Below are 20,135 nucleotides of genomic sequence, written 5' to 3' on the forward strand. Positions count from 1 at the left end.
TCTATTTTCTTCGGTTATGCTTAACGGGATCACCGTTTGGAATTTTGAGATGCAAGATCACTTAGTTTTGCATTTATTAGCTTACAATCTACTCATATACCTCATATTGATAATTACTATTTGTTTTAATAATCTCTGTAATTAATGAGACAAGAGTTATACTCTAACGAAATAGTTCTCCATGAAACTTAAAATATGAATACAACATTGGCTTAATGACTATTCTGTTGATGGAGGTTGAAAGTAAAAAAAAAAAAAATCATTACATTTTACATTTCAAGTCTTCCCAGTTACGTAGGTATCACAAGATTTCTAGGGCTATTTTTAATCTGGATTTTTATTTAGATATAGACATAAATTTGGAAATTAAGTTAAGAATTTAGTTTTTTTTTCACAGATAAAATTGGGTGGACCTGGGTACAAGGAAATATATTATAAAGAGAAGGTAAATTTATCACATCTAAAGGAGATTGAAGAGGTTAAAAGGAAAATGGTGAGTTACTTTGAGTCTTTTAAGTTTTACCATAATTTTTATTAACAAACACAAATTAAAAATGAATGACCGCACCGACTACTAAGGTTGCAGATCATGTTGTTCCTATTAAATGCAGATGAAGTTTATGTAACGTATATTATCTATCTTGCAGATTGTATAACTTGGGCTGATAAGTCGAACTGATGATGATAAAGCAAGTAGGACAACATTGACTCCAACAATGAAAAGATGTTGACCAGGATGAAGAAAAAGGACAAATTCTCTTGCAAATATGTGGCTTTCCCCATTGTTTAGTGGCAACTCATTCTTTAAATTCATCAATCTTAGCTTGATATATTGTCACTGTGGTGAAGGCTTAGGATCAAAATTCAGAAGTCCATGGATTTTGTTGTTGGATTCACTCTCCAACTATCTGGAACATGTGATAAGAAAGTAATGTTTCATTTATATATTCATTTGTCCTTTTATGCTTCTAGGGTTTGTTTGGCTAATGAATTCTAGCATAATTGTAAATGTAATATGAGATTCCATTTCAGTGCATGTTTGGTTGCAATAAATGCATTCCATTTATACAATGAAACGAAAAAAAAACACTTTCTAATGCTCCGCGCATGAGCATCTTCCCTAGTTTATATTAAATAAAAGGTTATAAGTCAAAAGTTACTTCGAATAATTTTTTCTTTTATTTTTAGCTTTATTTTTAGTTTTTTTTATACATATCCAAAGTTACTCCTTATGTCAAACAAACAACGAATAGATTGGGAGAGCATAACACTATAAACGATTAACCTTTTTGGTTGATTAGTTTATTAAAACGTGTAAAAATAATTTTGAATTAATGCACCTTGGTATGCCGAATCCGATATGGCGATATGCATACTAGAAGCCCATTGAGGCCCAATACGGCCGGATCAGTTTTGTTAAATTGAATTCAAAACTGAATCGGGCAAAGATCCGTCCGAAATACGGTTTCAATTACTTTGAAACAACAATTTCCGGATAATACTCTGATCGAAAGATCCGATTGCTATTTTCATTCGAACATGTTTTTGCAGAATTCGGAGACGATTATTGAAGCTTATTGAAGTTCATAATCGAAACTATTGCACAATTTCATTACTTACTGCTAATATAGCTTGTTTGTAGTGATCGTATCAAGGTACTTTTTTCCAGAAATTTCGTGGGTAAGCCCTAAAGCGTTTGTAGAATTAATCATCAATACACTTCATTTCCTTTTCATAATTCATTGATTATGCGGTTCTTGAATTCAATTGCTTTACTTATGTTTCAGAACTTTTAATTTCAGAATCTCTATTGCGTGTTTGAAGTATATTTGGCTTGATTAATTCAGACAAATGCGTACTCGTTTTATTAACTGTTTGGAAAATTATTGAACTGATACTTGTTAATCTGAGCACAGATAAGATGGAGGACATGTTCGTTGCAATCCTTTCGATGCTTCTTATTGTTGCTTTAATTCCACTTTACCTATGGAAACGCCGTCAGGTCCCGCAGTCTCACGACGAACAAGAAGAACCTCAGGTTAGGGTTTACAAACAATTGTGGTGTTTGATTATGATTTTCAATCCCTCGTGATCTTAACATGTTAATTATTCTCGAAGTAGCACTTATTTTCAATTTCTTAAAACATAAACAGATTCAGCAAAGGGAAACTGTTGTGCGACCTACTGGTGCTCGTAGCAGGATGCGTAGAAGGAATACTTCTGCAGCAAGCACATCTTCTGCTCCACCACAAGCTGTCGAAGGTTTGCAATTCAATCACTTTAACAATAATTAGAATAATAACAAGAACAACAATAGCAATAAGAATCATGGATTTAAGCAGAAACTGAAGATGGAAGTGATGAAGAAGCTGTTGAAGGTGAATATTACAATGCAAAGACATCAAAGAAGAAAGGAAGGAAGAAAGAGGAACGCCAAGCACAACGCCAGGTGCTTCGATATTCTCTTAAAACTCTCCTCAACTTCTTTATTCCCAAGATCTTATTCAGATCATGTTTCTTGATTATTTTTTTTAAAAGATTCCAAAATAATTAGTAAAATTGTGGTTATATTTCCAACTTGAAGGCTGAAGAGGCTGCAAGGGAGTCAAGAAATACAAAACAAGATCGTTATGCAGAAATAAGAAGGAGGAAGGATGAAGAACATGAAGCAAGAGAGCGTATGCTGGTTGATTTCTATCTTTTACTTTTCACATCTTTTTTTTTTTCATGATTTGGTTTTTTGCTAAATAAATGTGAACTGTTGGATAAAGGAAGAGGAAGCTGAGGCCAGAAAGGCGAAAGAGGAGGAAGCTGCAGCCTTAGAGTTTGAGAAATGGAAAGGAGAATTTTCAGTAGATGCTGAAGGTACTACTGAAAATGAAGTTCAAGATGGGACCCAAGGCTTGCTTTTTGATTTTGTGGAGTACATCAAGGTATATATATATTTTGTTTTGGATCAAGTTTTTATAAAATTTGATTGTTTGATGAAAATGGTAATGTAAATCACCATCGTTATGTATTGTTTATTTGCAGAAACAGAAATGTGTTCCTTTGGAAGATCTCGCTGCTGAATTCAAACTAAGGACTCAGGTGCTTCTTACACATTCTTCTTTTTGGCTAAATGCAAGAAATAGCAATCTACTTTAGGAAGAAATAAAAGTAGTATACTAAAATAAACTAATCAACAAAAGTACGTTGCTATTTCTTGCATTTAACCTTTTTTCTTCTTCCCATTCTTGTTACTTATTTTCATATTTGTTTTCTACCATAGGATTGTATCAACCGAATCACCTCATTGGAAGACATGGGTATGATAACTCTTGCATTTCTTTCTTCTCACTGGATTTAAATCTTAAATCTTAAATCTTAGATATAGCAAATTAGCAACCAATTTCCTTCCCTTTCTTAAGTGGCATTTTTGTAAATATTTGTGCTATTTTGGGCGATGTAGGGAGGTTATCTGGTGTGATGGATGATAGAGGAAAATACATATACATTTCCCATGAAGAAATGAAGGCAGTTGCTGACTATATAAAGCGTGAAGGAAAAGTTAGCATTGCACATCTAGCAAACAAATCAAATCAGTTCATAGATTTGGAACCAAAAACACCTTTATTCGAGGATCTAGCAATTCAGGATGAAATTACAGTTGCTTGATGCACAAAGTTAGATCATATAATGTGGAATGATTTACTTGTGAAATTTTCATAACCTCTGGATTTTTGTGTTGGAAAAGCTTCTACAAGTCGTGTTAATTTTGTCCAACTTCTAGTTAGTAACATCTTATCCCAAAAACACATGACAGAATACGAAATCCAATAGATACAAAATTTTTTTATTTGAACACTAGAATATTAAAATATTTTATTAAAAAAATGGGTCTCATGATCTCACAATAATAATAGACCCCTCTCACCTCAACCTTTCCTTATACATACACACTTATAGAAGGGAGTTGTAAAAAGATTATAAGACAATTATTATTGGTGTTGTATCCATTTAACCATTTTAAAGATACAACTTATAATGCAATTATATTGAGTGCAATCTTTAAATATCAAGGTTTCTTAAAATGAAGAGTTTTAGAAAATATCTCCTTGAATAATATAACAATGTTCAGATGATGTAACATTGATGGTGATGTTTGTGGGGCATATAATTTTGTTTAGGAGTCTTGTCACATAATCATTACACGGTAACTAATGGTGTTTACCATTTAAGTAGGAGAATTCTAAATAGACATATTGGAATTTAAACTCAAACCATGGGGTGTTTCTTTCACATCAAGTGATCCCATTCATTTACTTTTTAATATAATAATATTTTTATATAATATGAATTTTCCTTTTTAAAATAACTTAAATATTTTTAAATTCATCCCTTATACTCTTTTAAAAGTTGCAATTAATACCTTTTGTTTATAAATTTTTTAATATAATTATCAATATATTAATTGGATAATAAAAATATTAAGATTTTTGTTATTTTAGACCTATTTTGTTATATTATCAATATATTAATTGGATAATAAAAATACCAAGAGAACCCTCTATTTGTTACACTCAATCTATTAAGTCTTTATAAGAATTAAAATCTGAAAATGATATAATAATAACAATCTTTTAAATGACAACCTTACTGTAAATATATATTAATGAACTTAAATTTTATATCATGTTGGTTTGAAAATTTGAATCATTGATGAAGTAACTACTTTCTTTCTCGTTTTCATTTCTATCGTCTTCATATACGTTTGTATCAACATTATTTATCTACACAAAACACACGTTACAAGTTACAACTTATAAAAACAAAACAATTTTATAAATAAAAGCGCTTATATAAAAATACTTAATGATTCGTTTGATTGTTGAATTGAAAATATTCTTCTAAATCTTCATATGCATTTGTATGAACATTATTTGTCTACACCAAACACACGCTATAGGTTACAACTTACAATATATATATATATATATATATATATATATATATATATATATATATATATATATATATATATATATATATATATATATTCGGTTGATCATTAAATTGACCATACTCTTCCCAACTCGCTATTATTTAAATGATAATAAAAACCTTGTGTTTATAACTTTTTTGATGAAAACTTCTACTTATTAGTAAATATTTTTAATATGTGAAAATAGATAAACACACACTATAGAAAAATAAAAACATGGATGATATATCTCTTTTTAGTATGTCTGAAGCATATTTTTTATAGAACCAAAACATTTACTGATGTGATCCTTTAGAAGATAAGAAGCGAGAATTAAACATCTGAAAATGATATAATAATCAATAACTAGCAATCTTCTAAATGGCAACCTTACTGCAGATATATATTAATGAACTGAAATTTTATATCATATTAGTTTGAAAACTTGAGTCATTGATGAAGTATCTACGTTATTTCTCGTTTTCATTTCTATCGCCTCCATTTACGTTTGTATCAACATTATTCATCTACACAAAACACACGTTACAATTTACAACTTCTAAAAAACAATTTTAAAAATAAAAGCGCTTATATAAAAAATACTTTATAATTCGTTTGATTGTTGAATCGAAAATACACTTCACAATCTTCACATGCGTTTGTATGAGCATTATTTGTCTACACGAAACACATGCTACAAGTTACAACTTACAAAAAAAAGTAAAAAAAAAATACAATTGTATAAAAATACCTCATAATTCGGTTGATCATTGAATTGAACATACTCTTCCCAAGTCGTCATTACTTAAATAATAGTAAAATCCTTGTGTTTATAACTTTTTTTTGATGAAAACTTCTACTTATAGTAAGTATTTTTAATATGTGAAAATAAATAAGCACACACTATAGAAAAATAAAAACGTGGATGATATATCTCTTTTTTGTATGTTTGTCGCCTCCTTTTTATAGAACCAATATATTTGTTGATGTGATCATTTAGAAGATAAGAATATATCTTGAGTATTGTTTCTCCATTCTTCCACTTGCTTGTTGTTGAAGATCAAAGCAATCATTGTTTCTTTTTTTATTTCTTCTTTGCTTGCCCATGAGATGAAGGAGTAAAAGTCAATCACTCATAATGGCAATTCCCATTTTATCTTTTGTTGTTGTATAAATGAGAAAAGACCAACATTATTTATCTTATCTTTCTTCTTTATCTCGTCTAAAAAGGCAAATGGGCGGGGATAGCTTGGTAGGTTTTGCACGGGGTAAAAAGACGTATGAGGTAGATACATGGGGGTGGGGATGGCTTGTACGAATTGGAAGCCCCTTGTTTTATTTTATTTTCTTTCTTGAACATCATGTGGGGTATGGAGAAGAAAACAAATGGGTATGGGTGTTGTAGAAGATTTTGTAACGTCTCAAAAATTTAGACCAAAAATTTCGTATTTAAATTAACAAAAATATAATCCAAACATCATCATAAAACCAAGATAGAACAAAGTGTATCAAAGACATCATGAAACATCAGAGTAATCACAAAAGTGTGGAACGAGGTGGTGTGTGCACCGCAATCACCCCGGGCACTTCCGTTTCGAACAAGAAGTACTTGAAACATAAACTTAAAACCATAAGCACAAAGCTTAGTGAGTTACCCAAAATACCACATACCATATATAATAAACAAATAATGGTACCCGCTCGGTATATAGATCCGTTAGTCATCGGGCCCCGCCCGATATACATACATATAAACATATAATCATACAACACATTCGATAATCACAAAGATAACAACATACATAATAGTCATCATGTCCCGCTCGACATCGGGCCTTTGCCCGATAAGCATACAAGCACATAACACATGTAAGAGTCACGCAAACATCTAGCATCCTAACATAATAAACCAGGGGCTGATATTGGTGCCTTCGACCCGCTAAACACAGTGAGGAAACTCACCTCTAGCTGCTGAATCACTCAAATGAATCTCTGACTGCTGGTTCGGAAATCCTCGCGCTATCATTATCAAAATAACATCCAATTAATAATTGGATTCTGACCCATAACTAAGAGTCTAAGCTACTTGGCCCATAACTAGGGTAAAAGGCCATTTTACCCTTTATCTAACTTAGCCTAAGGCCAAGACCCAATTCAACTACTCAAAAGGACCAAATCCTAAATCGCAGCCCAAGGCCCAAATTATGGTGCACTCTTTCAAATTGTGTTCAAGACCCATCATGGGCATAAATCCAAGGAAGACCAACATGCTAGTCCAAAGTCCAAAACAGAAGTCTGATGCCCCAACAAGGCCCAAACTTACAAACCCAAGTTATGGCCCAAAATGAGATCGACAAGCCCAAAAAGCCCATTTGCTGAGTACGGAGGCGTACTCAGCTTGTACGCTAAGTGTACTTCGTATGGGGTCAGTACGCGCAACGTACCAGCTGGGTATGCCCAACGTAGTCCCCAAACTACCAAAACATCTCATTAAGCGCCTAATCGGCTAAGATATTGTGACATACTCTCAGATCTGATTCTATAAGGCCACTTATCACGTAAAGTTGGCAACTTTACACTCATGCATGACGTATTGGGACACAAGGCTCAAAAAGAGCTTAATAAAGGTCTTAATACTTGTATGAACCAAAAACATCCATAAAGTTTGCATTTTTATGAACATATGGCATGAATGGAGCTTAGATCTAGTATCCAATACTTCTAGAGTACATCGAAAGTTCATATTAACTTCAAAGACTCAAAAATGACCAAGGAACACCAACATGCTAGTCCAAAGTCCAAAACAAAAGTTTGATGGCCCAACAAGGCCCAAACTTACAAACCCAAGTTATGACCCAAAACGAGATCGACAAGCCTAAAAAGCCCATCTGCTAATGACATATGCTCTTATAGGGTCACATCTTATATAAAGTTACTACCAGTTTATTATTTATTAAAGGAATTTAAAATATTAATAAATATCAACACTTGTATTTAATTGGAAAAACATTATTTTGTGAAAATAATATTTTACCAACATATTAGGAATTATTGCTTTTAGGAAATAATAACAAAAGAGAAAAAAAAACTAGTTATAATCATAAGGTATTAATATATATGTTGTATACAACTTTTTAGACACTTAGAGCAACCATTTAGCTGTTATACAACTACTAGTCAGGAGGTAATGTAAAAGACACTCAACTTTGGCTCTAAAAAGAGTCAAAGTCATGAGTTATATGAAGAGGAAAGAGATGGAGTGTAGTCTTGCTTCTTATATCCTTACATGTCATAAGATGAAGCCATACTTTCCTTTAATGCTTCCTTTGACTTTGTACATAAGTGTATGTATAAAAGGAAGAAATTGCTAGTAAGAAATGTTGGCTCTTTCACTCTCTTTTCTCTCTTCAAGGGCTGCTATATTTTGAGATATGCAAGCCTCTTTCCCTATCTTCTTTCTTGCAAATTGGTGCTAGATTTGAAGGTTCATAAGTTGCTTCTCCTTAAGTCTTATTTAGTATAAGTCTTTATGAATTAAGAACAACTTAATAGAAGTGAAGACTAGCATCTTGAAGTGGTTTATCCCTGCTTAGTGCATACTTCTAGAAAAGCTCTCCTTTGAGTCTTTTGTTATCTTTATCAACTTCCAACATCCCGAGAGGAATCAGAGTCTTCAAATGTTGTAACTCCTTTTCCTTATATGGTTGTTGTTAATCTTTCCATGCTTTGCAAAATGATATTTGGTGATCTAGAAAGAGTTTTAAGTTTATTTTATTTTTAGACTTCAATTGTCGTTATTAGCGTTTTTGGGAAAAAAAAAACGATTTTGAATAAAACCCAACAACGACGTAAACAACTAATAAATAAGAAAGGCAAGTAAAAAGACAATTTTATCATCACATGAGTGACACATGGGGTGGGATAAGAGTCAAAACAAATGGATATTAAGTTCAAGGACCAAATTCACAACAAAAATCCATCAATAAGGACAAAATCCACAAGTTGGAAAGTTTTTGAATCCAATCCAGATAAAATTACAAACTACAGGGACGCTTTTTTTCAAAGTTTTTTTTTTATATAAATGACTTATAGAATAAATTATTTTTGATGAAATTTGTTTTACTAAAAGATCATAATTCTTTAAATGACATATTAACAAGATAAAAAAGTTTGCATTATGTACTCTTATAAAACAATACATTTTCTCTTTTATTTATACTTAATCTCCTTCAGATATCTATCTTCCTTTTTTTCCTTTTTTATATAAAATAATAATAAGTATAAAATAATAGCAAATGATGATATTTAAAAATATAAATCTACATAAAACAATTTACTATAAATTATTGTAAATCTCTATTTCAATTCTTCTTTAAGAATTGGTAATCATAATAATAATAATAATAATAATAATAATAATAATAAGATTTATTATAAATTATTTAAAACCTCTAATATGATTTTTATTTTATAATTAAATATTTTTTTTAATAATAATAATAACAATAACAATAACAAAAAGAATAATGATATTCTTAAACTTGATCAATGCAAGCTATGGGTTCTAAACCGTGATCCATCTCTTTTAATTGGACTATAAGCCCAGAACCACCTAAAGCTCATTATTCTAATCATCGTTCATTTAAGTCTTTCTTATTCTAAAATTGTTCTTTTTTAAGCTCATTTATTCAAAATTTTCGGCTTTATCCTTACTTTATCGTTAACAAACCGAAAATATAAATACTATTTTGAAGATTATTTACTAAAATTCAAGATTATTGTCTAAGATCTTGAATTTATAAATGACTACAGATTAATGACTACAGATTTGTCTTATGTAAGAAATTATCAATTTTTGTTAAAAAAAAAAGTTAAAATCTTAAGCTTTTTTTTAAATAAATCCAATTTTTTAAAATTTTACAGGAGTTGGTAATAAATGAAATTTGAACTTTTTTGTTTTTACTTGTTGTGTAATAATTCTCTCATTTTTTAGAGAAAACATAAAGCTTGCTACTTTTTTGGTTAAATCAATTTTGCTCGTTCTTGTATTTTAACTAGGTTTTGCACCTCTTGAGATACAACTGAGTATTTTGTAAGATGGTTTTATACATACAGTAAACAACATGCCTATTAGTACATTGCCCTTTTAAGATTTTGAAATAGAAAATCAGAATCAACATGCCTAATATGCAAACTTTTGAAAGTACATTGCTATAAAATAACAAAATGCCCAAAAAAAGTACATTTCTATAAAAAAAATGTAGCTATAAAAAAAAAAAAAAAAAAAAAAAAAAAAAAAAAACACATGAAGTTTGTTTCTACATGTTAAATATTATAGAGATAGTTATATATTTTTATAAATGTTTCTAATAAGACATTGTACTATCCAAAATATTTCCCTAACGGATAAATAATTTTCATGTCGTCAATGCTTCAGTGTTCCATTGGTTCATTGAATCGTTGATCTTGTTTCTTGACTGTAGTCCATTTATTTGTTTTCTTATGGAATTTATCAAAAATTTCAACTTATTAAGCTAACAAGTACCATAATTATTAAGCTAACAAGTACCATTTATGGTTTCGCCCATTAAAAAGCTTATGATTTTTAAGCACTAAAGATACCATCGTGATGAAATGACTTAATAGTATAACCACAAAAGTTAGAAAATCATGGTTAATGTTTTAAATTATAATTTCTTACTTATTTTCTTGTAACAATAAAGTAAAGACAAACCAACCTGTTTGTTTAGTTCGAGTCATTAAATTTAAGAAAGATTATTTTTTTTTCTCCAATTACATTGTATTATTTTACCAACTTCAACTAGAATGCTTTAGAAGTCTAAAACCATATATCTTATATCATTGAAAAAAATATGGATGTGTAATTTTTAATGAAAAAAGACAAGTCTTTGGAGTTATGTAGAGGAAGTTTTAATGTTTTTGTCATAGGTTGTCATGTGGATAAAAACAATTTAATTTGACCAACCTTTTGGGTTTTTTTAGGTTTTGAAGTCTATTGAGATCTCATGTGCATCTATTGAAGTAATTAATGTTTCTAAGTTATTTATGAAGTCTTTTAATCTTTTAGTTCCTATAAATAGTTGAAGTTTTGTTTAAAGTCATCAAGTTTAAGCAAGTTTGTTATCTTTCCAAATTCTCCGTGTTTTTGTACCAAATTCAACGAGAATTCTAAAATGATCCAAAAGTCCAAAGATCTGTAGAGGAATTTATGACGTTTTTTCCACACGTTATTCAGTGTACTAAAATATGTTTGGTGGTATGAAAATATATTCGGTAGTATGAAAATATGTTTTGTGGTATGAAAAAAATATTTATTGGTCTGAAAAATGTAACGTCCCAATTTTCTCAGTAAAACTTTAAAATTTTATTCAGGTAAAAGAAGCAATTTGTTAAAGTATCATAAAAAAAAACCATTTGTCCCAAAAGTTTATATTCCAAATTCAGAGTATGATCATAAGTGCAGAATCACAAAATACAAACATGTCGATGTGTGTATAATCACGTCTTCTCCTTCCCATGATCATCTGAAGTTCCTGAAACATTTAATCCACAATTGTAACCCAAAGCTTAGCGAGTCCCCCAAAATATCACACACCAAAATATACATATAAGAATACAAACATTGGCCTTCAGTCCAGGACTGGTCCGCCCCTCTTTCCTACAACATAAAGTTGCTCTGCACCTAGCATTTAGCATAACGATGGTCCCCCCGAGTATATTGGCCTACCTCACAAAACAGGACCGCATCAACTTACCAAAAGATATGTCGACATATATATATAACAAAAAAACAAAAAACAATCCAACAACACATGCAACTAACAACCCACTACAAACATATTCACATCATACAAAGGGCTAATACTACACTCTACACTACAATCGGCCGATCACCAAATGAATGCATAGTTGTATGTAATCAAAGATAAGATAGACAGTCGAATAGATGATTATATTCTAAAGCCACAACCAGACAAGGAATAAACAAGAAAGCCTAGATCAAGAGTTCTCAGGCTATCTTATATGAATACATACAACCCCTACAACGATCACCAATCTTATTGATACTCTAACCATCATACCATTATTCCTCTATATCCTATTATGCAAGGATATACACTGTAACACATAGTATAGTAAGGAAACTCACATGAGCTAAGCAACATAAACTCAATAGCAACCTTAGTAACATAACAACTAACACAAGCTACCTAACGCCAAACAGGAACCAACTCTTAGTTAAATACCCAATTCTACTCAAGTTTGACCAAAAGTCAAACGTGTCAAAAGTCAATGGTCAACGGTCAAAGTTAACAGTTGAGTCATTGTATTGTGGCCAACACCATGACCATGTCGTGGTGGCTAACATACAAAATACTCGCATTTCAACCCGCCACCACGCCATGGCCTACATATCTTCGCGTCATTGCCAGATCCTAAAACAACTTAATAGGTTAAGTACTTTACCCTTAATCTCCAGAGCTTAAAAGCTCATATTTAATCATTTTAAATATCTTGATGGATAAAGTTTCCAAATTTATCCATTAGGACATTCCAATAAGTCAAGATCTAGAAACCTAATTTCTTAATGGATTCACCAAGTGCATGAACACAAAGTTTTGTCATGCAAGCAACATTTGTACTCACTACAATTGTCCAAAATTCATAGAATGCACTAAGAGGTTTTGGAGTTCACCTAAACTCTAAGAACAAGAAAATTAGACCAAAAGCTCATAAAGTAACTTATACTAGATCCAATGAAGTAATGAACAATGCAGAAACTTTATACCTCCAAATGGACAGAAACAAGGTGAAAATGGTGGATCTACATTGGAACCAAGCACTCAAGCAACAAAAGAGACTGTTTGTGACATCCCTAATTTCACGGCCAGAAAAGACCGATTTGTTTATGCTTTGTTTTATAAAATCAGAGTAAATCCTTTTGATTTAAAAGAGTTGCGTAATTTGTTCCCAAAACAAAATATGATAAAATTTATCAAAACCTTTCTCAAAGAGAACGTATTTTCATTAAATAATAAAACATCGGGATGTCATGTTCCGATACAGACCAAAAGCATAAACAATATAAAATAGACCTTACAACAGTTATTTATAACTACTGATCTATAATCCAAATTCTCTCGTCAAGACCACAAACTTATACCCTTGTGCCATTACCTGTAATGCAAAGAAAACTGAGTGGGTCAGGCTTAGGAGCCTGGTGAGCATATAGGGTTTTCAACCCATAATAATATATTTATTATATTCAATTATCAAACAACCAACCCAAATATCCATCCCCATATCTACTTTATTTTCTCAAGGGTTTACCCTAAGAATCCACTATCCTTCATTCATTCATTCCTAAGGATTTACCTAAGGAATTGGCATGAAGTCCATTGCTGCCAAAGTTTATCTATCAGGTACTAAATCCATAGTTATCAGACACTAACTCCATAGTCGTCGGGGTTTACTCAAGCGACGCTAACTCCATAGTCACCAAGGTTCACTTAACAGGCACGAAGTCACATCGTCACCAAGGTTTACTCAATAGGCGCTAACTCCATAGTCACCAAGGTTTATACGATAGGCGCTAACTCCATACTCACCAAGATTTATACGATAGGCGCTAACTCCATAGTCACCAACTATCCTATCTACCCATGTTCTACCCAACATTTTCATAGATATAAATACTTACACAGTTTAAATCATTTAACACCTGTATAAAACATCAATTCTATGCCCATCTCAAATAGACAAACAATATATAAACACATAACACGTATTTCATAGCAAATACTTCATATCTATGTGTTAGAAGAAAGTAACCACACACTAATACATATAAACAACAATATATATACACATAGCACGTATTTTATAAAATACTTCATATCTATGTGTAAGATGAAAGTGACTATACACTCACTTGATTAGACGATGCTCGGACAACACTACGACTCTTCAAGTAGAACTCTTCGGTGAAACCAGGATCACTTCACACACCGGGTTTCTCACGGACAGAGCTTCGGCTCGGAAACTCTTTTCTTCTCGGGATCTTCGGTGCTTCGGGACTTGCTTCGGGTCTCGGGGTTGATACCGGGGCTTCGGCGGGTTAAAATAGGGCTTAGAGGGTGTATCGGGAGTGGGAGAGAAGGGATGGAGCAACCATAGTCGGCTGGCTCTTCAAATCTATTTATAGAGCAAATTTGGCCCTTGCCACGTCGTGGCACCCTTTTTCCACGTTGTGGGCTTGGTCGTCACTGCATGCGTCATCCCAAGTTGCATCTGGGGGACTCCCGGATCTGTCAGGAGACTTGCCACATCATGGCACTGCTTGCCACGTCGTGGTCTTTGACAGTTTTGGGGTTTCGTGCCCCGAACTTCAGAAATTCATAACTTTCGCATACGAACTCTGTTTTCGACGTTCTTTATATCGCCGCGAAGGTGAGATTATGCTCTACAACTCTCGTTTAGACTCCATTGGCTAATTTTGACTTTATTTTTAATATATTATAATTATATTACTTATATATTATTTTTAGTAGGTCGGGACAGGAAAACTCCGTTATAAACTCATAACTCCTTCGTCTGACGTCCGTTTTCGTCTGTCTTTCCGTCGTTGCAATACTATCAATGAGATCTTCAATTCTCGTTTAGATCACTAAGGATAGATATCTATCAACCTTAAATTCACTGTTTACGTCGCGCTGGGTCGCGCTAGGTCGTGTCGGTTCTGTCGCAAAACTTCGACAGGTCATAACTTCTTCGTTATAACTCGGATTTTGGCATTCTTTATATGCACGGAAACCTTGTGACATATACTACAACTTGGTTAAGATTAATCCTTCTAAATAATCTTCCATCAAAAAGTCATTTTTGATGCTTATCGTCTCTAAATTGACTAGCCCTGATCTACGGGTGTTACAATTATCTCCCCCTTAGGATGATTACGTCCCGGAATCATCAACGAAACAGGATTCGTATACTGACTCCATAAGTTATCTCTCCATCCTAAGTAATAACCTTGATGCTCAATCCTGCATCTGCTCTTCGTACTATGTTGGACTTTCAATCGTAACCTTCGAGTTACAAAATAAATCCTTTTTTTAGGACTCCTTCTTCTTCTTAGGATAAGTACTTCCCCTTATCTATTGTAACAGATCGATGGGTCACGTTCTAATGACCTCTCATCATATGATGCAACGCTTTGACTCAAGTCTCTTAGAGTTAAACTCCAAAATGGAATATACCTTCCTTCATATTCTAATGTGATATGATCACATTTTAGCATGTATCATTTCAATCTTCTGACTTAAGTCAAATGCTACATCGAACTCGGTTCTCTGAACCATGTAACAAACTCATCATAGTCGGACTCAATTTGATATGACCACTAGGGTCAGGATATCAATCATCTTTTTAGTCATTACCGAAACAATGGTAACGACATACTTGAATAAAAACAAACTCAATTACAAGCTTCTTGGTAACCTTGTGACTTCCCATGATCCAAGCGTGAGTCCTGTGCTTCCAGTAGTATAGATCTCTACTACTATTCACACCTACTCATACTCGTCCCAAGTATTGTCTCGCAGTCCCCAAGTCCTAAAATCACCAAACAATTTAACACATACGAATGTGTCCAATTAATCATATAAATTTTCCTAGACTCTACTAGGACTTCTTCCATGTGTATCTTCTATCATCAATCATACTTCAACTCGATTGGTGATGGAAATTCTAGATTATGGGACAACTTCAAGAATTACACCAATCGTTCCATCATCCTGCCAATCGAAGGTGTACTTCAGACGTACCGTACTCCTCTAAACGTTCCGTTATTTTATCAAACATAAACTAAAGGCAAGATACCACTCTTACGATATCTTCCGATAGGTGTCATTCACTATCATAATCCTTTCATTTCATCCATTTACTCAATTCTCTACGAGTCTTTACCATAACGTTTTGTACACCCAAGCAGACGTTCGGTGTATCAGACGAGAATTTAAGATAAGAAAGTTTTATTTACGATAGATGTATAAATCTCCTTATCACTCCGAAATGTTTACATGCTAGTTCTAATATCGTAGTCGTACGCTTATAATCCTAAACACATAAGGTTTCCAGATCTGGTCGGCAACAGACCATAAATCCGAACAAATAACATCATATATGGCAAACATATAACATTTAGCACATAAAAGCATTTTAGGCAGCTTCCTAAAATATACTAGTGCTCGTGTCTAAAATACGGTAGACACTCATCTCACAATCATCGCTTAGAATTCTAAGTTTAAGTCTAGAAATCCTACAAATTCCTAATTCGCTTAAACTAATGCTCTGATACCAACTGTGACATCCTCAATTTCACGGCCAGAAAAGACCGATTTGTTTATGCTTTGTTTTATAAAATCAGAGTAAATCGTTTTGATTTAAAAGAGTTGCGGAATTTGTTCCCAAAACAAAATATGATAAAATTTATCAAAACGTTTCTCAAAGAGAACGTATTTTCATTAAATAATAAAACATCGGGATGTCATGTTCCGATACAGACCAAAAGCATAAACAATATAAAATAGACCTTACAACAGTTATTTATAACTACTGATCTATAATCCAAATTCTCTCGTCAAGACCACCAACTTATACCCTTGTGTCATTACCTGTAATGCAAAGAAAACTGAATGGGTCAGGCTTGGGAGCCTGGTGAGCATATAGGGTTTTCAACCCACAATAATATATTTATTATATTCAATTATCAAACAACCAACCCAAATACCCATCCCCATATCTACTTTATTTTCTCAAGGGTTTACCCTAAGAATCCACTATCCTTCATTCATTCATTCCTAAGTATTTACCTAAGGAATTGGCACGAAGTCCATTGCTGCCAAAGTTTATCTATCAGGTACTAAATCCATAGTTATCAGACGCTAACTCCATAGTCGTTGGGGTTTACTCAAGCGACGCTAACTCCATAGTCACCAAGGTTCACTTAACAGGCACGAAGTCACATCGTCACCAAGGTTTACTCAATAGGCGCTAACTCCATAGTCACCAAGGTTTATACAATAGGCGCTAACTCCATAGTCACCAATGTTTATACGATAGGCGCTAACACCATAGTCACCAAGATTTATACGATAGGCGCTAACTCCATAGTCACCAACTATCCTATCTACCCATGTTCTACCCAATATTTTCATACATATAAATACTTACATAGTTTAAATCATTTAACACCTGTATAAAACATCAATTCTATGCCCATCTCAAATAGACAAACAATATATAAACACATAACACGTATTTCATAGCAAATACTTCATATCTATGTGTTAGAAGAAAGTAACCACACACTAATACATATAAACAACAATATATATACACATAGCACGTATTTTATAAAATACTTCATATCTATGTGTAAGATGAAAGTGAATATACACTCACTTGATTAGACGATGCTCGGACAACACTACGACTCTTCAAGTAGAACTCTTCGGTGAAACCGGGATCACTTCACACACCGGGTTTCTCGCGGACAGAGCTTCGGCTCGGAAACTCTTTTCTTCTCGGGATCTTCGGTGCTTCGGGACTTGCTTCGGGTCTCGGGGTTGATACCGGGGCTTCGGGGGGTTAAAATAGGGCTTAGAGGGTGTATCGGGAGTGGGAGAGAAGGGATGGAGCAACCATAGTCGGCTGACCCTTCAAATCTATTTATAGAGCAAATTTGGCCCTTGCCACGTCGTGGCACCCTTTTTCCACGTCGTGAGCTTGGTCGTCACTGCATGCGTCATCCCAAATTTGCATCTGGGGGACTCCCGGAGCTGTCAGGAGACTTGCCACGTCATGGCACTGCTTTCCACGTCGTGGTCTCTGACAATTTTGGGGTTTCGTGCCCCGAACTTCAGAAATTCATAACTTTCGCATACGAACTCCGTTTTCGACGTTCTTTATATCGCCGCGAAGGTGAGATTATGCTCTACAACTCTCGTTTAGACTCCATTGGCTAATTTTTACTTTATTTTTAATATATTATAATTATATTACTTATATATTATTTTTAGTAGGCCGGGACAGGAAAACTCCGTTATAAACTCATAACTCCTACGTCTGACGTCCGTTTTCGTCTGTCTTTCCGTCGTTGCACTACTATCGATGAGATCTTCAATTCTCGTTTAGATCACTAAGGATAGATATCTATCAACCTTAAATTCATTGTTTACGTTGCGCTGGGTCGCGCTAGGTCGTGTCGGTTCTGTCGCAAAACTTCGACAGGTCATAACTTCTTCGTTATAACTCGGATTTTGGCGTTCTTTATATGCACGGAAACCTTGTGACATATACTAAAACTTGGTTAAGATTAATCCTTCTAAATAATCTTCCATCAAAAAGTCATTTTTGATGCTTATCGTCTCTAAATTGACTAGCCCTGATCTACGGGCGTTACACTGTTTCTTTCTTCAACCTTCACAAAATGGAGCTCAGACACTCAAAAACCACATATGTAGGCTTGTTTTGGGAGGGAGGGGCTCTTTGGGAATGGGGGTTGCCAAATGAGGCTACTCTAGAAGTTAGAAACATTAAATAGGGTTCAAACCCTGAGATCTAGGGTTTTGAACCCCAGCTGCTACCGTGTTGTGGCCGCTGCTTTGCCACGCTGCAGTAGATAAAGATGCACTTGATGGCGTGGCTGCACTATAGTGATTCTCCATCACCACGTTGCAATCAGCTCAAAAACCCAAAACTTCCACGATTAGAAATAGTTGATCCAAAAGAATAATACCCGGGAAGCGGATGTTACAAAAGAAAAACTAAGATTAATAGTTTTCGATGGTCTGAAAAAAATATTTTTGAATCAACTTCAATGAGAAGGTTGGAATGATCAGGAAGTCCAAAAACCGTGTGTCCTATATGCTTGGAAAACTTTGCATGTGTAGTTTCCAATGCATAAAGTGGCAAGTTTTTCGGAGTTGTGTAGAGAAAGTTATGAAGTTTTTTTCCATAGGCTATCAGGTGGACATACAAATGCTCAGTGATCTAAAAATATGTTTGGTAATCTGAAAATATGTTTAGTGGTCTGAAAATATGTTCTTTGGTTTGAAAATATGTTATGTATTTTGAAAATATGTATGGTGGTTTGAAAAAAAAAAACAAGACAAAAAATGTTTGATTATCTTAATAAATGTTTTTGGACCAACTTCAACTCGAGGTTTGGAATGACCCAAATGTCCAAAATTATGTATCTTATATGCTTGAAAGCTCTAACCATGTAGGTTTTAATGCAAAAAGCAACAAGTCTTTTAGAATTATGTAGAAGAAGTAATGGCATATTTGCCATAGGCTGTCTTGTGGACAAAAACAATCGAATTCAACCAACCTTCCAGGTTCACCAAGTCCCTTAAGATCCCTTATGCTTATACCAAAGTATTTGATGATTCTAAGTTATTCATGAAGTGTTCTAGTATTTTAGGTCATATAAAAACATCAGTTTTAAGAAATTTCATTTATCTCTTCAAATTCTATCTATTTTTAGACTAACTTCAACAAGAAGTTTGTAATGATCCAAAAACGCTTAGAAAGCTTTGTATGTGTATATAACACATGTTTCTTATAGTTGATGATAACAAGAGAGATGTAACACTGTAAGCTAAATATGAGCTTAAAAGACATTTATTTTGCTAGAATATATGAAGAGGTGAATGTAAAATGTGTGTTAACTTATAGTTATGAAGGAGGGTGATGTATAACCCTTAGTTTATGACTTATAAGTTGAAATATAGTTCTTTTTAACTGAAAAATCTTAAATAGAATTGTTGTTGACTCGAATACGAACATGTGGATATAACGAATACTAAAATTCAAGCTTGTACAAAGAAGTTATGGTCATCCGAAGTTGGAAACTAAGTAAGTTGCTGAAAGGAGAAGAAAACGGGGTAGGCACGGACCATGCGTTGCTTCGAAGATCCCAAACCCAAATATGAAGAAATTGTGTTGCTTTATAGTGCATCCTCTTCCTTGTGTTTACACGAGCCATCACATAATTCTCATATAAAAAGCAATATAGTCATTTTAAATGAGATAATGCTTAAATGTGTTACAAAAACTTCTAATAAAGGATTAAGGCTCCGTTTGATAG

The 20,135-nt window shown here is 33.3% G+C and overlaps 1 protein-coding gene and 1 long non-coding RNA gene across 3 annotated transcripts; one reads left to right on the plus strand and one right to left on the minus strand.

The window, feature by feature from the left end:
* The first annotated feature begins 1,459 nt into the window (after positions 1-1,459).
* Positions 1,460-3,735, plus strand: LOC145063200 (DDRGK domain protein). Of its 2 annotated transcripts, none has more exons than XM_079010784.1 (9): positions 1,460-1,680; positions 1,917-2,038; positions 2,154-2,262; positions 2,343-2,449; positions 2,585-2,686; positions 2,772-2,933; positions 3,034-3,090; positions 3,272-3,308; positions 3,452-3,735. In XM_079010784.1, exons 2-9 carry the CDS (start codon positions 1,922-1,924, stop codon positions 3,655-3,657), a joined length of 897 nt encoding a protein of 298 aa, XP_078866910.1. In that variant the 5' UTR covers positions 1,460-1,680; positions 1,917-1,921; the 3' UTR covers positions 3,658-3,735. The 2 variants fall into 2 exon arrangements, with proteins under 2 accessions (XP_078866910.1, XP_078866911.1); XM_079010785.1 differs by having other exon boundaries at positions 1,460-1,655.
* A 1,521-nt stretch (positions 3,736-5,256) lies between these two features.
* LOC145063066 (uncharacterized) lies at positions 5,257-5,878 on the minus strand. Its single transcript, XR_013687831.1, has 3 exons — positions 5,715-5,878; positions 5,567-5,641; positions 5,257-5,490 (listed from the first exon to the last, which is right to left on the minus strand). It is a non-coding gene; the product is annotated as an uncharacterized LOC145063066 (long non-coding RNA).
* Between the last annotated feature and the right edge of the window lie 14,257 nt (positions 5,879-20,135).

This window comes from Lactuca serriola, chromosome 7 (genome assembly GCF_051521515.1).
Source record: "Lactuca serriola cultivar US96UC23 chromosome 7, Lser_US96UC23_V15, whole genome shotgun sequence".
Taxonomy (NCBI): domain Eukaryota; kingdom Viridiplantae; phylum Streptophyta; class Magnoliopsida; order Asterales; family Asteraceae; genus Lactuca; species Lactuca serriola.

Coding starts and splice junctions, on each gene's coding strand:
- LOC145063200 (XM_079010784.1), top strand. CDS start 1,922: ATGGAGGACATGTTCGTTGCAATCCTTTCGATGCTTCTTATTGTTGCT. Junction 2,263..2,342: donor TCCACCACAAGCTGTCGAAG/GTTTGCAATTCA, acceptor GGATTTAAGCAG/AAACTGAAGATGGAAGTGAT. Junction 2,934..3,033: donor ATTTTGTGGAGTACATCAAG/GTATATATATAT, acceptor GTTTATTTGCAG/AAACAGAAATGTGTTCCTTT.